General features: G+C 42.5%; 1 protein-coding gene across 4 annotated transcripts in view; it reads right to left on the bottom strand.

The window, feature by feature from the left end:
- VPS13B (vacuolar protein sorting 13 homolog B) overlaps positions 1-24,557 on the bottom strand; it is a 1,202,086-nt gene that overhangs the window by 674,114 nt on the left and 503,415 nt on the right. For all 4 annotated transcript variants that reach the window (XM_068237718.1, XM_068237720.1, XM_068237719.1 and 1 more), the window contains exon 22: positions 20,233-20,360. In XM_068237718.1, coding sequence (XP_068093819.1) covers positions 20,233-20,360 — 128 coding nt within the window. The remainder of the gene's footprint in view (positions 1-20,232; positions 20,361-24,557) is intronic.

Below are 24,557 nucleotides of genomic sequence, written 5' to 3'. Positions count from 1 at the left end.
TTCTCTAGCGCTTTTCTCCCATAGGACTCAAAGCGCTTAGGCTCAGATTTAGTAATTGGTAGTATGAAGTATTCACACAACAAAAGTTATAATTCTGCAAATGCCAAACTGAACTGGTGGGTTTTCAGTCTGGATTTAAACACGTCCAGGGATGGAGCTGTCCTGATCTGTTGAGGTAAGGAATTACAAAATGTAGGGGCAGCATGACAGAAGGCTGTGGGACCAAAAGTTTCCAAGTGGACTCTGGGTATGACTAGCTTATTAGAACCTGTGGATCTGAGAATGCTGGGATTGCTACGCAGCTGCAACATATCTTTCATGTATCCAGGGCCTAGATTATTCAGGGATTTAAATGTCAGTAGGCCGATCTTGAATAGGACCCTCCATTCTATAGGTAGCCAGTGAAGGGAGTGCAGGACTGGCGTTATGTGGCAGTGACAGGGTTAGTTGGTTAGCAGTCTGGCAGCAGTACTCTGTATCAGCTGTAGGCGGTACAAGACCTTTTTATGGAAGGCCAGTGTAGAGAGCATTACAGTAGTCCAGTCGGGATGTGATGAAGGAATGGACTAAGGTTGGTAGATCTTCTGGGGGGATGAGTAGCTTGATTTTTGCATGTTCTTCAGGTGAAAATAGGAGGATTTCACCACAGCAGAGATTTGAGTACTGAATTTTAATTTCCCATCAATTACAACTCCCAGGCTACACACATGATCAGAGCTGCGTAGATCTGTGCCTCCTATTCCCAGTGATGAAGACTGTAAGTTAAGTTGTTTTGTTATCATGCTCTGCCCTCCAATCAGAAGGACTTCAGTTTTGTCTGCATTTAGTTTCAGCCAGTTGTCATTCATCCATTGCTGTAGTTCACTAGTCAGTCACTTAACCTGCCTGGCGTTCTATTAAGATCGCCAGGCAGGCTGCGGGAGGGTTTTTTTTTAATAAAAAAAAAACTATTTCATGCAGCCAACTGAAAGTTGGCTGCATGAAAGCCCACTAGAGGGCGCTCCGGAGGCGTTCTTCCGATCGCCTCCGGCGCCCAGAATAAACAAGGAAGGCCGCAATGAGCGGCCTTCCTTGTTTTGCTTACATCGTCGCCATAGCGACGAGCGGAGTGACGTCATCAACGTCAGCCGACGTCCTGACGTCAGCCGCCTCCGATCCAGCCCTTAGCGCTGGCCGGAACTTTTTGTTCCGGCTACGCTGGGCTCAGGCGGCTGGGGGGACCCTCTTTCGCCGCTGCTCGCGGCGGATCGCCGCAGAGCGGCGGCGATCAGGCAGCACACGCGGCTGGCAAAGTGCCGGCTGCGTGTGCTGCTTTTTATTTGAGCCAAATCGGCCCAGCAGGGCCTGAGCGGCAGGCTCCGGCGGTACTGGACGAGCTGAGCTCGTCCAGACCGCCCAGCAGGTTAAAGAGGAACTCTAGTGAAAATAATGTAATAAAAAATGTGCTTCATTTTTACAATAAATATGTAAAAATGATTTAGTCAGTGTTTGCCCATTGTAAAATCTTTTAAATTCCCGATTTATATTCTGACATTTATTACATGGTGATTGGGATCAAATTCAATTATTGGTCGGAGTTTCTCTTTAAAGAGAAACTGTGACCAAGAATTTAACTTCATCCCAATCAGTAGCTGATACCCCCTTTTACATGAGAAATCTATTCCTTTTCACAAACGGATCATCAGGGGGCTCTGTATGGCTGATATTGTGGTGAAACCCCTCTCACAGGAAACTGTGAGGTCCATGGTCCTGGCAGTTTCCGGTCTGTGAACCTCATTGCGTTGTGTAAATTAACAGCTGTTTTACGGTTTACAGCGGTTTCTAACTGCCAAAAAAGCAAGCAGCATCTCCTGTCACTGACATCACCTGCCAGCAGTAAAAATGTCACCATGTGATAAATGTTTTATTACATTATTTTCACTGGAGTTCCTCTTTAAGTCTTCCATGCAGTTAACAGCCTTTGTTAATTGACATTTGACAAAATGTTTGGTATAATCAGCTGTTTTCTGCTTTACCTCTTGCGGTAATGCTGTGAATTGAGCCCAATGTCCAAAAACTCTGCAATCCTACATCAGGTGATCATAATAAAAAACACCACTACAAAGGGAAACTTTCTAAACTCTGAAAAGGAGTTTTCATCTGAACAGAATGAACTATCCTAATAGATCTCAAGTGTTTACGGTCATGATTGTAAAACATGGTACCAATTAGCATGATATCCAAACATATTTGTCACTAACACCTTCCTTGTGATTAAATTACAGTCATTAAAAAGAGAAGCTGTTTACCTTAAGCCCTGTCCAACAAGCTGGGAGCAGACCACCCACATTCCCCCACTGTCACATTGCCTAAAGGAGCCAAACTCCTCTGTCTCTACTTCTGTCCACTGTGGTATGATGGCCTAACTATTCTAATACACCGTATGATGTGAGCACAGCTACTCTAACTTCAAAGACCAGCAAAATATACAGATATTTTACATCTCTAGATGGGTATAAAGTTAGATTTTTATGTAATAATTCGTAACATTCAGGTTTTTTCAGTAAAGCACAACGCAAACGCAGATCCTGCAGCATTTCTGCTGATTTCTGAGGCGATTCAGCCTTAATGTTAAAGTGGATCCGAGATGAACTTTTACTCATTGCATAATTGTGTTCCTTTCCTATTGTTTATAGGGCATTCCTCAAGCCAAATACTTTTTTTTTAATACTCTAATTCTCTATAAACTAAACAAGCCACGCCCACAGGTTTTCAGAGAGCCAAGGCACTTTCAGACAGTAGCAAGGGCTCATGGGAGCTCAGTCTGGGCAGGAGGAGGGGGAGGTATTACTAGTTAGAGATTTTAGAGGCAGAGGGGAGGAGGAGGGGGATTAGGTTTTTCTGCTCAAGATGCAGATAAGCCTGCCTCTGTGTAATGTTTAAAAACAACATGGCTGCTGTCATTGTATCACAGAAATAATTAATCATATTCTATTGAAGCTGTTTGCAGCTAGATTTGCTGTGTAAACTATCTAAACTGTAGATAAGATATATAGACAAGTTACTTGTTCTAGTTAGTTTTTCATCTCAGATCCGCTTTAAGTATAGGAAAGTGGAATATTGCTCTGAAAAGCGCTAGATCAGAGCGATTTTCCAAGCGGTTTTTGTTACAGACACTGTTCAGTTACAGCTCTACTGTAACAAAATATTAAAAAACACTACTCTAAAACGCTCCAAAAATAGCTAGGCATGATTAGAATTTTACCTTCGCAGGATTTGATTGGTTCACTTTCAAGCTGCATAAATTTGCATTAAATCAAAGTTATTTGCATCTACTTGGCCATCACTACTCTGCAAATGCCTAGAATGGCTCTAAAAGATCCCGCTGAGCGTTTGCGAGTACGCTAGTGCTTTTCCGTGTGCACTGGGCCCGAGAGTTATATCAGTGCTATACAAGTCATTTCGTATTTAGGTCATTACAAATGATGTTTACATTGCTTTTTGCTGATATGTTGTGTTTGTATGAAAAGACCCATAAGCTCTAACAGGAAATTGTTTCCCAACTATGAAATCGGCCAAATAACTAAGAAACGGAAACATTTGAGTGTTAGTAAATAGCTACACAGGTCAGGAATCTGTGCCAGGCAGAGATGAAGGTAGTAGATTTGGGGGCCCTTATAGTCCTTTTGGTCATTTGGAGTGGGGAGAGGTCAGAGAAGGTGACAGGTGGGCCCCTTGACAAACAATGGGTCCCAAGCACCTGCCTAGGTTGCCTAGTGAGTGATGCTGCTCTGGTGCCAGGATACAATCCGCAAAGAATATCTACTGTATGTAGGTTATTTCCAAGAACTCCGGTTGAGTTAATCAAACACCCCCCCCCCCCCCCCCCCCCCCCCAAAAAAAAGAACCTGTCCTGAAAAGATCGATTGTATAAGAAAGATGAATTAACTATTAAAATACTTTTTTTTCAATCGAAAGAAAAAATAATTACCTACATTGATTGTCTTGAAGTTACCAGTAAGTATCTGCTGGCCGTGGAGGATTTTTTTTTTTTTTTTTTTTTTTTAGAAGTACTGATTGTTGGATTGGTTTGATTTTTAAAATACAAACAATAAAAAAATGACAATTTCAAAGTAGAAAAATAGTGGAAAAAAATGTTGGTGTATTGTCAACTTTAGACTTTGGTGGACTGATGTGGGGATTAGATTGTGAGCTCCTATGAGAAACTGTTATGCGGGCTACACATGAAGCGATTTCCCACTCAATCCCGCTCGATCGCCTGGTTGATCGATTATTTCTGACATGTTCGATCAGGTCTCGATCAACACAGCCGTCGATTTACTCATGTTAAGTATGCAAAATGGCTGTATCGATCGAAACCCGATCGAACATGTCAGAAATAATCGATTGATCCCACCAATCGAGTGTGAAATTGCATTGTGTGTAGCCAGCATTAGTAACATAGCTGTATTCTGTGTAAAACACTGCAGAAGAGGTTACGGTTATGTAAACTCTACATGGATAAATACTAAAAACTCTGGAGCTGTGACCACCTGCAGTAATTAACAAAACTACCCAGCCAGTAGTCATTGTGCTTTTCCTAATTCTGTGGCTAAGCCTGAAGCTGACTGAAGATGTAATAAAATGTGTTTGCAAATCCGTATTGAGGGGAAATCTTTAGCAACAAAAGTGGGGGAAAATAGGGAAGACTTTTCTAGGTCTATTTATAAAAGCAACAATCCTGTGAAAGTGGAAATCAGGCTAAATATTTGAAATATGTCTGTTTCATACTATCTCTATATACTAAAACAACAACACATATATACAGTCAGTAGATAAATACTTGCTCTACTCACATAACGTATGTATTGCACTGTCCACATTTAGATTTTAGTGATTTTTCTATAGTTAAAAATATAAAAAAAAATAAAATACTTCTTAGGATTTTCCATCTTGACCGTCTATCTTGAAGCCAATCCTGACATTTCCTTTCTTACTCTGTGTATGCTTTGCCCACCCTCCTCCCAGTCTTCAGGCACTCCCACCCAGCTCTGCACTAGAAAGTGCATTGTCTCAGCATGAGAAATATTGGCCAATCAGAGAGGAACAGAGGTGTGGGAAGGGGAAAGCGGCTCCAGCCAATTAGGCTGTATTAGTTATGTCGGAGGTGAAAGCAAACAAGAAAAAAAAAGAAAACCCAGCATGCCATGCAACTTTTTTTCTTTTGTGTGGCAATGTACCAAATAAGAGCCAGAGAAACTGGGGAATGATCTTTTATGGACAAGAAAAGTAAGAGTGATTTTTAGCTTTTGGATTGCCTGGTTAGCACCCATATTACTTGTTTACCAGATAAAAATAAAAAATTGAGTTTTTATTTTATGCCTGAAAGTTACGCTTAAAGGCTAACTGACACGTTTTTAAACACAGCAATCTAAGAAGTACTGTTGTTTTACCAAGAATAATGGCAAAATTCGAGCGGTCAACAGACTGTCACCTTTATGGTCAAAGGCTTTAGTGCCACAAATAGGAGAGAGGTACAAGCAGTGGGGGTCAACAACCGTTTCGCGCCATAGAGGTGTGGCGCTTCGTCAGGACGAAGCGCCATGCCCCTATGGTGTGAAATTGGATACATTTGGCTTATACTTGCAAAGCTGCCCTCCGCTGAATTTATCTGATCGCTATCCAGTGCACAAATATCTCTACTGCTCATGCTAAACTGCCAATGCGACAGGTCCTCTTTAAGGCTTTTAACAGTGCAAAGATTTTACAGCACAGAGTAAAAAGAAAACTGGGAGTAAAAAATCAGTTACTAGCAAAGAGTCCTGGAGCTGGGGGTCACATCTTGTTCATGGAAACCATCTGTTCGGGACCCACTGAGCCACACCAAACACAAATGATCTTTTAAAAAAAATTCTTATTCATTAATGCATCACAGCTGTACCGAGCGTTACTTCATTTTTCCATGGAAACGTCGTCTATGTTTCAAGGATCTTGTTACAGTTTTGGTAGCAACGTGTTCTTCGGCCAATATTGGACACATTTATGTGTTAAAGAGAAGGAATTATTGCAAATTCTTGAAATAGAATCACCTCCTATTTTAATTCCTGTTATGTCAAGTGCTGCACATGAAAAATATCAGTTGCTAATGATGAAGCGGAGAAAAATGCCGCGTTACCATCGTGATGTCATTGCGAGGAGCTGGCGGTGTCGCCACATTACCTTATGGCTTCCAGGAAGGCTGATTAATGTCGTTAGTACGCAAACGGGGGGACATGCAATGAAAACAATTCTAAGCCGCAGATAGCAAGTTAGCCAAAATGACATGAATGCAGTAAAAATCAGTGAACATTAACAGGACATTTTAGATTTGGAGTGTTAAAGTAAAACTATTGTTAGAAAGAGTTAACTCAGTTGTGAAGCATATAGCAGAGCTCCAGAAAGTCATTTTGAAATCTGTGGATAATGTCATGCAGTGTTGAAACTGGGAACTTTTTTTGTTATTCCTAGTTTGGGAGTGGCATCTGAGGGACACGCCCACCTGCTGCATCCAGAGTGGAGAGGTTGAGAGCTTCAGTAGACACTTCCAAACAATAAGTGTTGTGTCTACAGGTTTGCTTCTATGCACGGTGTATGTATTCAATTATCAATCTGACTGCTACTAGAACACTGCTTGTTTAATTATAAGTTAAGTTGGGCTTTATGTTAAATGGAATCCAAGTAGCTTTATTTTTCTGCAGTTTGTCCTGGTTTCTAATAGCTGTAGAAGCTGCCATTCCCCCCTCCCTTTCCTCAACCCTTATTTATCCATGAAAAGATGTGAATGTAATCAAGTGTTACTCTCTAAACCATTTAAAGTATGTTGCCCTTTTGTTTGCTTATTGCTACTGCTAATTACTGCAATCCTTATCTCCCTGCTCTTTCCTCTTTCTGGGGACTGGCAGGCCAGTGGAAATAGGGCAATAAAAGCCTGTAACAAACATTTAAATGTAAAAAGAAGAGGTAGAATAGATTTTTTTTAGTAAAGAACCACATTGTTAATATGCATTTTTAATGTGCTACTGAGATGCCCTGGGTGCTAAAAATGGTGCTTGGTTTACGCTTAGTTATAGCTAGGGTTGTAGGGTGGGGGTTGGGTTTTCAAGTTCCCATAATAAGATAGAAGTACAAGTCTTGCCACTAATGACGGTTTTGTGAGAAGATGGATCCAGGGCTGCACCTGAGCAACTGATCCTTGCTTCACTGCTTGATACCAAACCTGGCCAGGCATGAAGTCAGCACAAATAGACACTTAGAAGGTACCTACAAGCTTTTCTTTTAAGGTATAGAACACACAGTATGAGCCAATAATCACATAACATTGCCATGGATAATGCAGACTAGAGATGCAAGAGAAAAAGACATCCATGTAGCAAAAAAAAAATAATAGTACTCGCTCCATAAATCAGAACAAATATGCCAATCTTTATTTAAACAGGGACGTATCCGTGTAACGATTGAAGAATTATTCCCGTGGTCAGCGCACAGGATACGCGCTGACACTGCGGAAATCCTCCACAAGCGTATAATCTGAGAGAACCCAGCAATGGTGCTATGCACCTGTAGAGGGGAATTCCTGCCGGCAGATGGAGCTGTGGAGTGCAGAGGAACAGATTCTCTGCACAGCCACAGATGCCAGATAGGAATTGTACGAGGGGAAGCGATGCAGGGCAAGATAGCCCTTAAAGAGAGAGAGCACAGAGACAGGGTGTATGTGTGTCCACCAATCTAGTCGCCAGAGCGACGATGAACACACAACTGTGAAGACCAGGTGGGAAAGCAATTGCAAGAGATGGCGGATGCTAAAAGCGACACAAAACTGAATAAGCACAGAGAAGGAATGTATGTATGTCCACCAATCTAGTCGCCAACCAGCGACGGCGAACACACAACAGTGGAAACCAAGTGAGAACGCAATCGCAAGAAATTCAATTGCCAATGAGAATGAGCACAGGGACAGAATGTATGTGTGTGCACCAATCCAGTCGCCAACCAGCGACGGTGAACACACAACAGCAGAAACAAAGTAGGAACGCAATCGCAAGAGTGGCGATTGCCAATAGTGACACAAGACAGAGTAAAGGTTAAACACAGGAGCAGAGAGAAAGGCACAGCATAACATACAATGAGAATGACAACGAAAATAACAAACGCAATACCTAACCACGGTCACCGCGCGTTAGGCGCAACAGTGACAATCGCGTTTACGGCGCGGTCTTCGCACGTTAAGTGCAACAGAGACAAGCACGCCACCCTGACTAACGAATGAACACAAATGAACAAATAACAGGAACGCTTGCTAAACGGCTGCCATACCGCAGACAACCGCAAGCGTTTGCTCCAGACAGACTGACGAACGGAAAACAGGAATAGGTCAGATAAGATCCACCGCTCTTCCGCCACAGCGAGTGCAATCTGGGTTCAGGGATAGGACAGGAAGGATCCGCTACTCTTTCCGCCAGAGCGAGTGTGAACCAAGTAGAGAAACAAAGCTAGCAGGATCCACTGCTCTTTTCCACCAGAGCAAGTGTGATCCGAGTACAGGAATAGGCCTAACAGGATCCACTGCTCTTTCCGCCACAGCGAGTGCAGTCGCAAGGACAAGACAAGACAGGCAACACAGATAATACAACCTGACTGCACCAGAAGGATTGCCTAGTGCAGTCCCCAGGAATTACTCTAAGATACTCTTTAGCAAACAATAGCAAGGCTGACACTCAAGGAGTGTTTTAGTGGTAACAAACCATCATGACCAGCAAAGGATTGTGGGATCACATGGTATTTATGCTGCAAGCCTTCAAAGGAGGCGGCTAGATAATTTGCATGACGAATGTATGCAAATGCCTCAGCAGCAGAGCAGGTCTGAAACTTGCAAAGTGAAGACAGGTCTCTCTTCCAGAGACCTGCAGCCCACAGATTTGAGAAATGGTCAAACAGCTGTCTGCCTGTGCAGCCAGCTGAGCGGATCATTACAAACAGCAATTAAAAACAACCAACGTGGACCAGTAGTTGACAAATGCACAAAATTATTGTATACAGCAAGATAATAAATACATTTCTCTGATACACAAGCGCAAGTCAATATCTACACACATCTATTGCATAATCCATGTATACAATGCCTGACAAGAGAAACAATAATCCAAGTGTATGTAAACCATAACAGCAGCAAGAAAAAATTAAGAATAAATGTAATGGCCTCAATTCTGGTAGCTACTGTATGTGAGGTAAATATTTTATTTTTTGTAGGTAAAATACCTCATGAGGCATTTTCCCTTTTTTTTTTTTTTTTTTTTAGCAATTCTGAGAGATTTTTCTCCATTTCCGAACATGAGGTAAAACATGAGGTAAATGCATAAAGTGAGGTAAAACATCAGGCATTTCAGCAGTAAGCATGCAGTAAATAAATAATAGTAGTCTTTAACCACTTTCCCCCCCGCCCGTACGAATTTCTCCGTCCCTTTTTCCATCCTTTAACCCCCAGGGACGGAGAAATCCGTACTTTCCACGTTCCCGCTGCTGTCCGCGCTCCCGCTCGTAAACACGCCGCCCGCCGCTAGTAAACACGCCGCCGCCCGCTCGCCTGGAGATCAATGAACGGGAAAATCCATTCCCGTTCGTTGATCTAAGCCCCGCAATGATCCGCTGCTCTCCGATGGGCAGCGCGATCATTGTGAAAAACACACACTTACCCAGCCTCCAAGTACTTCCTCCAAGCTTCCGGAAGGACGCTTGGAGGTCGCATTAAAACAAAAAGTTACTGTGGCCATCTTGTGGCCAAATAGTAAAACTACACCCTACACATTTTTCACATACAAATAAATTACTTTTACACAAAAAATTAACTCATTACCTCCCACACTCCCAATTTTTTTTTTTTTGTAATTAAAAAAAAAATAAAAAAATGTACAATAAAAAAAAAATACATAAACAGTTACCTTAGCGACTGAACTTTTTAAATATTTATGTCAGGAGGGTACAACACTGTTACTTTATAAACTATGGGCTTGTAATTAGGGATGGACGCAAAACTGAAAAAAATGCACCTTTATTTCCAAATAAAATATTGGCGCCAAACATTGTGATAGGGACATAACCGGGACAAAAGGGCAAATACATTTCATGGGTTTTAATTACAGTAGCATGTATTAATTAAAAACTATAATGGCCGAAAACTGAAAAATAATTAATTTTTTTCCCAGATTTTTCCTTTTCCCATTAAAACACATTTAGAATAAAATAATTATTGGCATAATGTCCCACCTAAAGAAAGCCTAATTAGTGGTGGAAAAAACAAGATATAGATCGTTTAATTGTGACAAGTAATGATAAAGTTATAGACGAATGAATGGAAGGAGCGCTGAAAGGTGAAAATTGCTCTGGTGGTCAGGGGGTAAACCCCCTCAGTGGTGAAGTGGTTAATTGTCTTCCATAAGTTAGGATAGTCTTTGGTAGATATTTTTTTGAGGGGGGGGGGGGGGAAGGTGTATTTGATTATGTATCAACCTATGAAAAGTAGATTTATAGGCATCCCTTATTAAACAAAAAAAATCCAGTACATATTTGGAGTTTTATTCCTACTGTTTTTTCTATCACACAGCCTGAATAGGAACTCCACTAAAACAGCAATAGGAACGCCACTAAAAACTGCAAAATGCATAAAAATTGACAGGCAGGTCTTAAAGAGAACCTGAACTGAAAATTAAAAGTCTAAATAACCATACACAGGTCATACTTACCTCCCATGTAGTCTGCTCACCAATCTCTTTCTCCTGTCCTGTGTCCTGTTTGTCCACTGTGATCAATGGAATTCTCTGTCCTCCATTTTGAAAATGGCCATTACCCCATAACAGCTTTCTGGTCAGCACACTGTTAAACTGTTATATCGCCCACTTGAGCCATAGGGAAACATGGACATTACCTTCCACATTCAGTTGTAACTGACAGCAGCTGAAATAACTGACAGCAACTGGTATATTTCAGTTCTGACAAATTTTTGTCAGAACGGGAAGGGATCACTGTAAGAAAAAAATGGTGAGCCTCTGAGAGGAACTGACAATGAGGTTAGTATGTAATATTCATTTGCAGCTATATAATGTGTTTATTTTAAATAATTTTACTCAGTTCAGGTTCCCTTTAAACTGATCGGTAAATTATGTGGTAACATGCTCCCTAATTTCCATGAGAATTGCTATTTTCTGTAAAATTAATGCAAATTACCTCATGAATTACCTGATAATTTACCTCATGAGGTAAAACAGGACTAAAACCTACCATAATTGCTAAATGTCATTACCTCATGAGGTAAATTACCTCACGAGGTAATTTGTTTGGTAACCCGAGCAGAATTGAGGCCCGTGTCTCCTATAAACAACGCAGCAACAATCCCCCTTTCCACACCCCCCTCCTCAGCATCAATGCTTCCATGGAGAGGCACCCAGGGTGAATAAAACGGAGTTAAAAAATAAAATAACATTGGAAAAAGATAAGGTGGCTTACCTAAATGAAGAAAAATTAATGTGATACAATGTTATTATGCACTGGCAAAGCGTTTCGTAGGTCCTTGCACACTTCTTCAGGCCAAGTAAAAGTGCCAGAAAGTGCTGATAGCCGCAATTAAGAGGGACACTGAAGTTACAGGGTAACAGACGTGACACACGGGGAAACTGGAGGTATAGAGAACAGAGATGGCACAGTGTTTCGACATATGGACAGATTAGGGATAAGAATGAACCTACAATCCTCTATCTCGTTTGTAAACCGGGGACTACCTGTATTTAATAAATGAATAAGCATGAAAGCTTACTGAGACTCATGTGCAGCTAGAAGGAGAGACCAGTAGGATCTCACAGAATGAACTGTTGACCCATGAGAATAAGACAGTGTTGCAGAATTAATCGTATGGTCACTTTGCCTATACCTTTTTTTTTATTGTGTGCGGTCTGTTATACAAGTCTATAAAGATTTAAAAGATGGTTTAACTTGATAATCAAATATTTAATGGGCACACAACATCCTGTTTTCAGATGGAGCGAGCCTTTCTAATATTACTGGTGTCCATGTGTTGAGGAAACATCATCTGCAATCCACTATATACTGATGAGGGCACCAGCGGTAACTGTATACAGATGACTGAAATCAGGGCAGATAGAAAAGAATTTCCTCTGGTCATTTTGGGAATAATTTTTCTCTTATGCAGCGTTCAGCCACTGATTCGGAAATGTGATTTTCATTCATAAAAACCAAGCAAGAACGGCACCATCAGTAGACCATTGTTGGAAGTACTAAGAGAACAGGTTAGACAGCCATTCAAAGGCCCCCCGAGGCTGCTATGGGTCTGAAAGGTGACCCCATTGCACCACCATAGGAAATTTGACAACCTCTACAAATTGCTCCGAACACATTGAAAGAATGTCTATATTGCGTTTTTTTCTCAGTAAAAGAGACATTGAGTTTTCGTTACTTCTGTTTAGTTTTGCTTTCTTTTTTTTAACTTCAAAAATGAATTATGGTATTCATTTTTAAAGGGGTGGGGGTTAAGGCAAACTTAACCCAAAATTGAGCAAGGCAAAATTAAATGCAATTAAAGTGAACCCGAGGTGAGAGTTATAAGGAGACTACCATATTTAGTTCCTTTTAAGCAATACCAGTTGCCTGGCTGTCCTGCTGACCGTCTGCCTCTAAAGGCTCATACACACATCAGACTATAGTCTTTGGAAAATGAAAGATCAGAGACCAATCTTACCACACTTCATGTAGTATTAGAGCCATACCTTCACAGTCTTTTCTGTGGAGCTGAACTCCCCATCAGAAAAAAAATCTTTGCAAGATGCTGCACACACAGATGCTGTACAGACACAAAAGACCAGTATCTGCAAAAGATCTGTTCCTGCCAAAGATATGTTCCTGCAAATTGCATTCATAGTCTATGAGATCTGCAGATCATCATACACTCCTTGTTTAACTGACATTCATCTGCAGATCAGACAATCATCTGCAGATCTGAAAATCCATCCTTGTGGATCTGATCTGCAGATGAATGTCTGTTAAACAAGGCGTGTATGATGATCTGCAGATCTCATAGACTATGAATGCATTTTGCAGGAACGGATCTTTTGCAGGAAAAGATCTTTTGCAGATACTGATCTTTTAAATGTCTACATCATCTTTGTGTGCAGCACCTTGCAAAGATTTCTATCTGACGGAGAGTTCAGCTCCATAGAATAGACTGTGTAGGTATGGCTCTCATACTACATGGAAGGGGGTAAATTTGGTCTGTGATCTTTCATTTTCCAAAGACTATGGTCTGATGTGTGTATGAGCCTTAATACTTTTAGCCATAGACCCTGAACAAGCATATGCAGATCAGGTGTTTCTGACAAGATTGTCAGAACTGATCAGATTAGCTGCATGCTTGTTTCTGGTGTTATTCAGACACTGCTGAAGCTAACTAGAACAGCAGGGCTGCCAGGATAGTGTTCAAAGGTAAACAAATATGGCAGCCTCCATATCACTCTCACATCAGGTTCACTTTAAGTAAGTAAATATTATGGACAGAATGCCTATCTCACAGGCCAAATGTGCTTGTCACTGTACTATGGCTTGCTATCTCCTCTCTGCACTTATGCACTTAGCTGATAGGTGAATCAATCAGGTGCGCTCAAAACAGAAAGAAGAGATGCCAAGCTACATTTCCAACAATCTTGCATCACTGTAGAAACCATGTGACTAGACCATCAATTGACATGATGGAATCATGAGCTGCTTCAGTATGTCACAATATACATTGGCATTCATGGTTCCCTCAATGAACCTTAGCTCCCCAGTGCCAGTAGCACTCCCACCATCATGCCTGACTGTAGGCAAGACACACTTATGGCTCATACACACGGGTTACAATTGTAGCCGCAACCACGTGGCGGACTAGCGACGGTTGCGGCGACAGCTGTTGCCGGCGGTTGACCACACCAATCACCAGGTGACAGCTCTGACTAGCGACGGTTCGGGGCGCGCGCGTTATACACATGGGGGACCTGTCGCCGCAACACGCACGCCCCGAACCATCGCTAGTCAGAGCGGTCGCCTGGTGATTGGTGTGGCCAATCGCCGGCAACAGCTGTCGCCGCAACCGCCGCTTGTCCGCCACGCATACTGCGTGTGTATGCGGACTAGCGCCAGCAACCCATAGACAATGGACGGAACTTCCGGCGGGAGGGGAGGAACCTTCGGCAACAGCTTCCGCCGCATCTCTGTCCCTCTGTGCGCCGTGTGTACGGCTGCTGCACAGAGGGACCTGTCGCCAAGCTGTCGCGCACACGTCCCCGGTGTGCTAGCGACAAGCTACATCGGTACCCCGTGTGTACCCAGCATTATTGTACTCCTCACCTGGTTGCAGCCACTCTTATTTATTTATTTATTGTATTTATAAAGCGCCAACATATTACGCAGCGCTGACTCTTGACACCATCTGAACAAAACAAGTTTATCTTGGTCTCATCTGACCACAGGACATGGTTCCAGTAATCAATGTCCTTATTTTGCTTGTCTTCAGTAATCTATTTGCAGGCTTGTGTTTCATCTTTAAAGAGAATCTGTATTGTTAAAATCGCTCAAAAGTAAACATACCAGTGCGTTAGGGGACATCTCCTATTACCCTCTGTCACAATTTTGCCACTCCTCGCCGCATTAAAAGTGGTTAAAAAACAGTTTTAAAAAGTTTGTTTGTAAACAAACAAAATGGCCACCAAAACAGGAAGTAGGTTGATGTACAGCATGTCCACACATAGAAAAATACATCCATACACAAGCAGGCTGTATGCAGCCTTCCTTTTGAATCTCAAGAGCTAATTTGTGTGTTTCTTTCACTCTGTTCTCATGCACTGAAGTTTCAGGCTGCTCGTTTCTTCCTGCAAACAGCTTTGCCCTTGTTTATAATTCTTCAGTATGTGAAAGCCCAGCCAGCTCAGAGGACGATTTATCCAGCTTGTAAAAGATAAGAGAGAAGAGAGAAGCTGCTCTAATCTAAATGACACACAGGCAGTGTGCATAGAGGGGCCAGGAAGGGTGAGTTCATAGCAGAACCACAACACTGAAGAACTTGGCAGCCTTCCAGACACAGGCCGACAAGTCTGACAGGGGAAAGATACATTGATATATTACAGAGACTGTTATAGTAGAAAGTGCTGTAGTAAGCCAGAACACTTCAGAATAGCTTTTGGAACTTGTAGGATGATAAAAAACAGGATGCAATTTTTGTTACGGAGTCTCTTTAAAGGGGAACTGAAGAATGGAGGCTGCCATGTTTATTTCCTTTTAAGCAATACCAGTTGCCTGGCAGCCCAGCTGATCCTCTGCCTCTAATACTATTAGCCATAGCCCCTGAACAAGCATGCAGCAGATTAGGTGTTTCAGACTTTAAAGTCAGATCTGACAAAACTAGCTGCATGCTTGTTTCTGGTGTTATTCAGATACTACTGCAGAGAAATAGACCAGCAGGGCTGCCAGGCAACTGGTATTGATTAAAAGGAAATAAATATGGCAGCCTCCGTATACCTCTTAGTTACCCTTGAAAAGAGGCTTCCTTCTGGGATGACACACAGACCAATTTGATGCGAAGTGCAACGTATGGTCTAAACCACAGGTGTCGACCTCCAGGCCAGATCCATGCCAGTATTCTCTGCCATGAGATGCCATGTTGAACTTCAAGTGACCAGTATGAGAGAGTGTGAGAGCGATAACATCAAATGAGACATTTGATCACACCTAATACTTTGTAACACTAATAGGTAGCATGATTCCGGGGAGGGAAAATGTCTAATTGGGTAGAATTTTGACATTCCTCACTTAGGCGTGTACTCACTTTACTTGCCAGCGGTTTAAATATTAATGGCTGTGTGTTGAGTTACTTTGATGGGACAGAAAATTTACTATGTTACACAAGCTGTACACTGACTACTTTGCATTGTAGCTAAGTGTCACATCTTCAGTGTCACCCCATAAAAAGATATAATAAAATATTTACAAAAATGTGAAAAATTTACCTCACAAAAGTTTATATTGTATGTATATTTACAGATTAGCTGCTGCAGTTTTTTTTCAGAGAAATGCCGCTTTTAAAATCACACAAGTCAAGCAGCGTGACAAAGCTGCAGACAAGAAACTTCCTATTTGGAGTTCAGGTTCGCTTCAGGAGAAGGCAAAACATGTAACTGACACTGTAGCTCCAAAGGCTGAGAGTGCTTATTTAAGAGTGCTTATAGATACACATTACTCTTAAAAAAAATCCCCAGGCCATTTACTTTCTGCATTACCTGAATTGAGGGATTAGAATCAGTTATGAGTATGCCCCTCGGTTGTGTGTAATCACCATAAAACAGTTTGCGCAGATTAAGACAAAAGATTAGTCTGTTTAAATCACAAGAACTAGACAGTGTATCATGATCTCAGTTTCATCCTGTTTTCCTCTAAGAAAACACGATTCGCTGCTCCCAGCCAAGTTTCTAGTGAATATCGGTATAGTTCAGAAATCTGTTCTGCTAACTTGCGGCTAAGAATGAGGTGCATAATATTTCCTGTGAATAGAGCTCTTAATGTTTCCCTGTAACATAGCAGCTTTATATCATTTTCACGGTGGCTTACAAAAACATTTTTTTTCTCTTTTTCAAATTTTAAGTTGATTCAGAGCAAGAATTTCAATCACGGGGCCACAACAGGATTCCAAACCAAAATGAGTTTTGTGGTACCTGTAAGAACAACCCATCCTGGGGTCAGTATGTCCAAATGTATGTAGATGTAAAGAAATAGTGCATGTAAATATTGTTATAGCAAGATTTGTTCTAATGATTAGAATTCTAACCCGGTTCAGCAGGCTTTTAGCTAAAATCTCCCATCGCATCCAAAGTCAGTTACAGTATATAAACAAAATAACTTAGCCCGAGCAGTACAGGACAAACAAACATCTAAAATCAATACGTGCTTAAAAGCTACTGCTAATGTTAAACACAGAGGTTAAATATCAGTGTCTAAATTGCACTTCGAAGGCACTTTATGAGCATTAGGCACATTTTAAAGGGATCTTAGCAGAAAATACCAAAGTTTAAAATCAGTGACAGGCACAATGTTTTACCCACAGTATCTTAACGGGAATCTGCAAAAGTACCCTGAATTATTTTCCTGGTTTCAAAAGCTGAAGGAGCTGCCATGTTCCATAAAGTAGGGGGAAATTAACCCCCTCCTCTTTTCACAGCCCTTAGCCAATGTTAAAGTGGATCCGAGATAAACTTTTACTCATTGCATAATTGTGTTCCTTTCATACAGTTTATAGGGCATTCCTCAAGCCAAATTGCTGTTTTTGTTTTAATACTCTAATATCTTATAAACTAAACAAGCCTCGCCCACAGCTTTTCAGAGAGCCTTGGCATTTTCAGACAGTAGCAAGGGCTTATGGGAGCTCAGTCTGGGCAGGAGGAGGGGGAGGTGTTACTAGCCAGAGATTTCAGAAGCAGAGGGGAGGAGGGAGGAGAAGAGGGGACTGAATTTATACACAATTGACAATGTAACAAACAGAACATGGCTGCCCTCATTGTACCACAGGAATAAATAATCAAATATTTGAAGCTGTTTGCAGCTAGATATGCTGTGTAAACTATCTAAACGTTAGATAAGATACATAGACAAATTACTTGTTATAGTTAGTTTTTCATCTCGGATCCGCTTTAAGGTCTGAGGTTAAGCATGTGCGACTCTCTGTTTGAAGCACAGCGGCGTCACCAATCCACCTTGCTGATGAAAGCTTTTGTTTGCTCTCCGCTACTGTGCAATAAATACTAATTACAACCTTAGCTATCTGCAATATCCGCAGGCCCTGCAAGCCAGCGGAAGTAGAAATCATAGCCTGTACTGAACTCTTAAATGTAAAAGGATGAGGTAAAATGGACTTTTTTTTAATTATTATTAAGCATGCATTTTTATATACTACTCAGGGGACCTCAGTAGTACATAAAAATGCATGCTTAATAATAATGGGGGGGTTAAAAATGGGGGGGGGGGTTAAAATGTTGCTTAGTCCCCTTTAAATGTGGGGTTTGAACTCTTAGTATATAGTTTGTGGAGCATGACTAACCTGCATTTAAGAAACAAACAACTGCATTTGGCTTGTAGAGTATTTTCCAAATGTAGCCTATTCTGCTGTATTTTAAAGAGGCACTTAAGTCTCGCAAAAAAAAGAGTTTTACTCACCTGGGGCTTCCCTCAGCCCCCTGCAGCCGATCGGTGCCCTCGCCGTGTCTCTGCAAGGAGGCCGCCATAGCAGCAATAGGGGGTGATATTGTGGCTGGGAATGCGAATAATCACACGCGTTCCCAGCCTGTCGGCGAAACCGGAAGTGGTCGCCGGCGGGGACGGGAGGATCGCAGAGACACGGCGAGGGCACCAATCGGCTGCAGGGGGCTGAGGGAAGCCCCAGGTGAGTAAAACTCATTTTTTTTTTTTGCGAGACTTAAGGTTCACTTTAAGTTCATTCCTTACAAGTTTAAACTCAGTGGGTAGCTAGCGAAGACCAGGTGCAAAGCAAATGTTTGGAAAATGCATGTGATTGTATTGCATTTTAATAAAATCATATAACTGACTTAAGGCCTTGTTCACAATGCAAAACATAACTACTTAGCAACTGTGATTGCAATTTTGCAAAGCAACTTTTGAAGTAATGTGCAATTTTGCAGCATTCCTTCATGCACCATCAGTGCGAAAATGCTGAACCCAGGATGATTGCAATTTTAAACACACTGCAACACAGCTGTGGGAACACCCTCATAGGGTAACTCTGCACTAGCGCAATGAATCAAAAAAAATGACTTCCTATTATGTAATAGGTATGTTTTCAAATTCAATTAGGAATAGAGCAGGAGTATTTCTGACATCTTCAAGTCTTTAAAGCAAACTTGTGAGGTTTGCAAACCCAAAATTTACAAACTTACCAAGCGAGGGGAAAATCTACGGGTCCTCCAGAGGCTTCCCCGTCCTCAGCCATGCTGCCCCAGCCCTGACACCTTCGTAGATTGTGAGCATGCGGCCGCACTGTGCTTGTGCAGTAGCACAGACCCGCTCAGGCTTTAGCGGAAAAAGCTGAAGCTGATCAGGCCTGTGCTACTGCGCAGGTACAGATAGCTTGAAGATGTGCAGTAGCACATCAGTGGCTGGATAGTGTACTTGTTAAGGACACCTCCTCCAAAATAAGAGACCAGGGTTCCAATCTTGGCTCTTACTGTTCAGCAAGCCAGTGCATATTCAATAAGGAGACCTTGGGCAAGACTCACAAACACGGCTACTGCCTGCTGAGCGCGCCCTAGTGGCTGCAGCTCTGGCGCTTTAAGTCCATCAAGAGAAAAGAACAATGTAAATATGTTCTGTGTCATGTCTAGCACAAACCCAATTGGGTTGGTCTTTTTCTATAGAAAGTTTTTATGGAAAGTTGAAAAGGAGGGCAAGCCTACTCCAAATTAGAAAGTATGGCCCAAGGCTCCTGTGGATTGGAAAAGAGCAAGAAACCATGGAGGGACTAAACACTGTAAAGCAGCGAAAAATAATTTTCTTGCTGAACTCCACCTATAATTTAAAGGGACTCCGAGCAGTGCAGAAACTATGGAAAGATGCACATCATTTTAAAGCTCTCTTTCTCCTCTTTCCGATGATATATAAACCGCCGCCCTACGCCTTTTAGTTTTCGCTATTTTTGCGATTGAAATTGCCGCAGCCGCGAATTCAATCGCGAAAATAAAGAAAACTAAAAGGCGTAGGGCAACAATTTAGGCGTCGCCAGAAAGAGGAGAAAGAGAGCTTTAAAATGATATCCATCTTTCCATAGTTACATTGTATTACACAGGGCGACTTTTTCTGCTGAATGGAGCTGCTGACACTGGGGAAAGTGTCGTCCTGTGTAATACAAGTAACTATGGAAAGATGGATATCATTTTAAAGCTCTCTTTCTCCTCTTTCTGGCGACGCCTAAATTGTTGCCCTACGCCTTTTAGTTTTCTTTATTTTTGCGATTGAAATCGTGGCCGCGGCAATTTCAATCGCGAAAATAGCGAAAACTAAAAGGCGTAGGGCGGTGATTTATATATCATTGGGAAGAGGAGAAAGAGAGCTTTAAAATGATATGCATCTTTCCATAGTTTCTGCACTGCTCGGAGTCCCTTTAAAGGTCATTTTAAGTCTCACCTGAAGAGTAAGACGCTTCACTGCATTCCACACGATGCCCATGAACTCCTTCATTCTTTCTTCTGGAGTCTTGCTACCTTCTTTGAAGGTGTGAAGCACTTTTGCTGGGACGGAAAGTGGCCTTGATTCTGAAAAAGACAAAAGATATCCAAATATGATAATTTAATAATATAAACATGTACAAAGAACTCATCTTGCCCAAAATTTTCAAGAATTGTTTTTAGAGGGTCTTATTTTACAAAATGTTGATTCAGATAAACTTGAAACACCACATACAGCACTGTCCATCTGGTTTGAGATACATGGGGCATTTTAATATCACTAAGGGCCTGAGCCCATTAACGCAGTTCTGCCCACTTTTGTCCACTTTTCAGCATCTGTAACATTTATGTGTAACCGATCTTTCATCTATATAGCTTCAAGACAAGACAAATAACATTTATACCGCGTTGTTCTCCTGGCGGACATCAAAGTGCTAGTGCTGCCGCCACTAGGACGCGCTCTATAGGTAGTAGCAGTGTTAAGGAGACTTGCCTAAGGTCTCCTACTAAATCTGCCTACTTACTGAACAGGCAGAGCAGAGATTTGAACCCTGGTCTCCTGTGTCAAAGGCAGGGCCCTTAATCACTACACCATCCAGCCACAGCTTCTCAACCTATCTGTGTAGGTACCCAGACGGAAGTAGCCTGGTGATGAGCTAGGGACCCTCCTGCAGAGGATGACCTCATCGAGGTGGGGTGGTCTAGTACAGTGTTTCTCAACATTTCATTGGTATGTACCCCTTTTAAAACCCTGTACTCACCAAGTACCCCCTAGCATAGTAAATATTATCACAAGTACCCCTTGACAAATATATATTTAATCTTAGTTCATGATAATTGGTTATAAACCATGTCCAAGCATTTACTATTGCTTTTAACTATTTAAACAACATCAAATTAGTATTTTAGCTAAGATTTATCATTTTCTAAAACTCTAAATTTGTTATTCTTTGTTAAATATATCAACCCGAGTACCCCTGGAATCATCAGGAGTACCCCCTGGGGTACGCGTACCACACGTTGAGAACCTAGGGTCTAGTACTTTGCTACTAATTTGCATGCAAACAATTATGAAAACCAACATCCTCCAACAATGATAATTTGGTGCATCTGTAGGCTCTGCACACTCATGGAGCTAGTCATTTGGATGCAGTTTGTCATGAGTAGCGCTGCCTTTCTCCACTGCAAGTTTATTCTAAGGGCCGACACTCCCATTTAATAGTTGGCAACTAGTGCACATGTAGAGGTTTTTTTTATTCTGTTTTTGGATTCAAAGAGCATCTGTTGTCTCGGGGGGGGGGGGGGGGGGGGGCTCAGCGCATCTCTGTTGGTATCCAATCAGAGGAGGCCTGCTGATGCGCTGATCTACCTTTTTTAGCAGATATACAGAAATAGACAGAGCTAGTTCCACACGATTTGCAGGACGCTAAACGCCTTTTATTTGAGACAAACTTTATACAATACAGCAACAGTTTTCCGGTGTACCCACCCTTTCTCAAATGTCCCCACCCTTTGTCTCCAAGAGATAATTGGAATGAGGTGTCAGCCAGCTGGAGTCCAATCAATGAGATGAGATTGAAGGTGCTGGTTACAGCTGGCCTGCCCTATACAAAACAGACATCAGTTTTGGGTTTACTTTTCCCAAGAAAAAACGGATGTGAATGATGCCTCGCACAAACGAGCTCTCAGAAGACCTACGATTAAGAATGGTTGACTTGCATAAAGCTGGAAAGGGTTATAAAAGTATCTCCAAAAGCCTTGCCGTTCATAATCAGTGCCCGGTAAGACAAATTGTCTATAAATGGAGAAAGTTCAGCACTGCTGCTACTCTCCCTAGGAGTGGTTATGCCCCATTCACACTTGCGTTTTACCGTACGGTTCCGATCAGGATCCGGTCCGTTTGCATCAGGCATGCATCAGGCTGCCATCCGGATCCGTGGGCAAAAAATAGCGAAATTAAATAAAAAAATGTTGGGGTCAGCAGAAGGTGCACCTGGTGCACCTGTAGAATCAGGTTCCTCCGCTGTAGGCCTCACCTCCACCTCCGACATTCTGCCAAACAGCTCCAGCACGTCTGTCACTGCTGCTCCACTCCAGACATGCTTGGCCCATGTGTCCCCATCCGAAATGGCAGCTTGGATACGCATAGGAAGTGGGGTAGAACGTCAGGTTTTTGTAGGCAGTATGTTCTGTGCCTTCCGTTTCCCATTGGTTTCTGTGTTCCTGATGGTGCTGTCAGGCTCAGGTCAGGTTCCGGTCAGGATGCGTGGGCCGGAGATCCGGACCCAAAAAATAGCGCATGTTGGAAAAGAGTCCGGAGTCCGGATCCGATCCGGCTCCGGTACGTACGGAACGGACGCGTGTGAACGTCCGCATAGACATTACATTGCTATGCGGAACGTACGTTCCGTTTGTACAGTATGCGTTCCGGATCCGATGCGGAAAATCCTGATAGCGAACGCTAATGTGAACCGGGCCTAAAGATGACTGCAAGAGCACAGCACAGAATGCTCAATGAGGTGAAGAAGAATCCTAGAGTGTCAGCTAAAGACTTATTAAACTCTTTGGCATATGTTAGCGAATATACGATACATAAAACACTAAACAAGAATGGAGTTCATGGGAGGATAACACCGAAGAAGCCATTGTTGTAAAAAAATTAAAAAAAAAAGTTGCTGCACATTTAAAGTTTGCAAAAGAGCACCTGGCTGTTCAACAGCAGTGCTGGCAAAATATTCTGTGGACAGATAAAACCAAAGTTGAGTTGTTTGGAAGATACACACAACATTATGTGTGGGAAAAAAAGAGGCACAGCAAACCAACATCAAAACTTTATCCCAACTGTGAAGTATGGTGGTGGGGGCATCATGGTTTGGTGCTGCTTTGGGGCGTCATGGCCTGCATGGATTGCTATCATCGGAGGAAAAATGAATTCCAAAGTTTATCAAGCCATTTTGCAGAACTTAAGGTCATCCATTCACCAGCTGAAGTTCAGCAGAAGATGTGCGTTTCAACAGGACAACGATCCAAAACATAGAAGTTAATCAACAACAGAATGGCCTCAATTCACTAAGCTTAACTCCTGTCTTTAATAACTCTTCTGAGCTGTTTTACAGTTATCACCATGGTGATATAATTGCGATAACTGTAAAACAGCTCAGAAGAGTTATTAAAGACAGGAGTTAAGAATAGTGAATTGAGGCCATTAAACAGAAGAAAATATGCCTTCTGGAGTGGCCCAGTCAGAGTCCGGACCTCAACCTGATTGAGATGTTGTGGCATGACCTCAAGAAAGCGATTTACACCAGACATCCCAAGAATATTGCTGAACTTAAACAGTTCTGTAAACAGTTAGTTGGTACGTGAAAGGGTCGGACAGCACAAAAGGAATATTCTAAAAAATTACCCATTACGCAGTCTGTCACGACATGGGTCCCACCCTGGGGGCCGTGGCCCCCTGGGGGTCCTTGGGCAGATTTCTGGGGGGCCACGGCTTCTCCCTCTCCCCCCGCGGCCACCGCTCCTTTTACCTTATGAGCGGGCAGCCGCTTCCTTCCTTATATACCTTCAGCCGCGGCTCTCCTCTTCGCAGCATGTCATATTACAGCAGCGCTTCCTGCACAGCTGCTGTAAGGAGCCAAGGGAGCCGGGACAGCGGTTCCCATAGTAACGGTGATGCGTATCGCCGCTACAGGAAGCCGCTACCCCACCTCCTTCCCTCCTTACAGCAGCCACGCAGGAAGCACTGCTGTAATACGACATGCTGCGAAGAGGAGAGCCGAGGCTGGAAGAATATAAGGAAGGAAGCGGACGCCCGCTCATAAGGTAACAGGAGCGGCGGCCACGGGGGGGAGAGGGCACCTCTGCTAGCTACACTGGGGCAGCTATACTGAGGTAACTACTGGGCTACCTGTACTGGCTACACTGGGCTAACTGTACTTGCTATACTGGGCTAACTGTACTTGCTATACTGGGCTAACTGTACTAGCTATACTGTGGTAACTGTACTAGCTATACTGTGGTAACTGTACTAGCTATAGTGTGGTAACTGTACTTGCTATACTGGGGTAACTGTACTAACTATACTTGGGTAACTATACTACCTAACTAACTATACTGAGGCAACTATAGTCCTTATACAAGGGCAACTGTGTTAGCTACCTATACTGGGGGCAACTATACCTAGATACCTACTTACCTATATACTACACTCAAAATCAGGGAAAAGAGGGGGGGGGGGCTGCCGCCGCCACTAACCACGCCCCCCTCCCCCCGGGGGGCCCC

This window comes from Hyperolius riggenbachi, chromosome 5 (genome assembly GCF_040937935.1).
Source record: "Hyperolius riggenbachi isolate aHypRig1 chromosome 5, aHypRig1.pri, whole genome shotgun sequence".
NCBI lineage: Eukaryota > Metazoa > Chordata > Amphibia > Anura > Hyperoliidae > Hyperolius > Hyperolius riggenbachi.
This window is presented reverse-complemented; position numbering and strand designations above follow the sequence as displayed.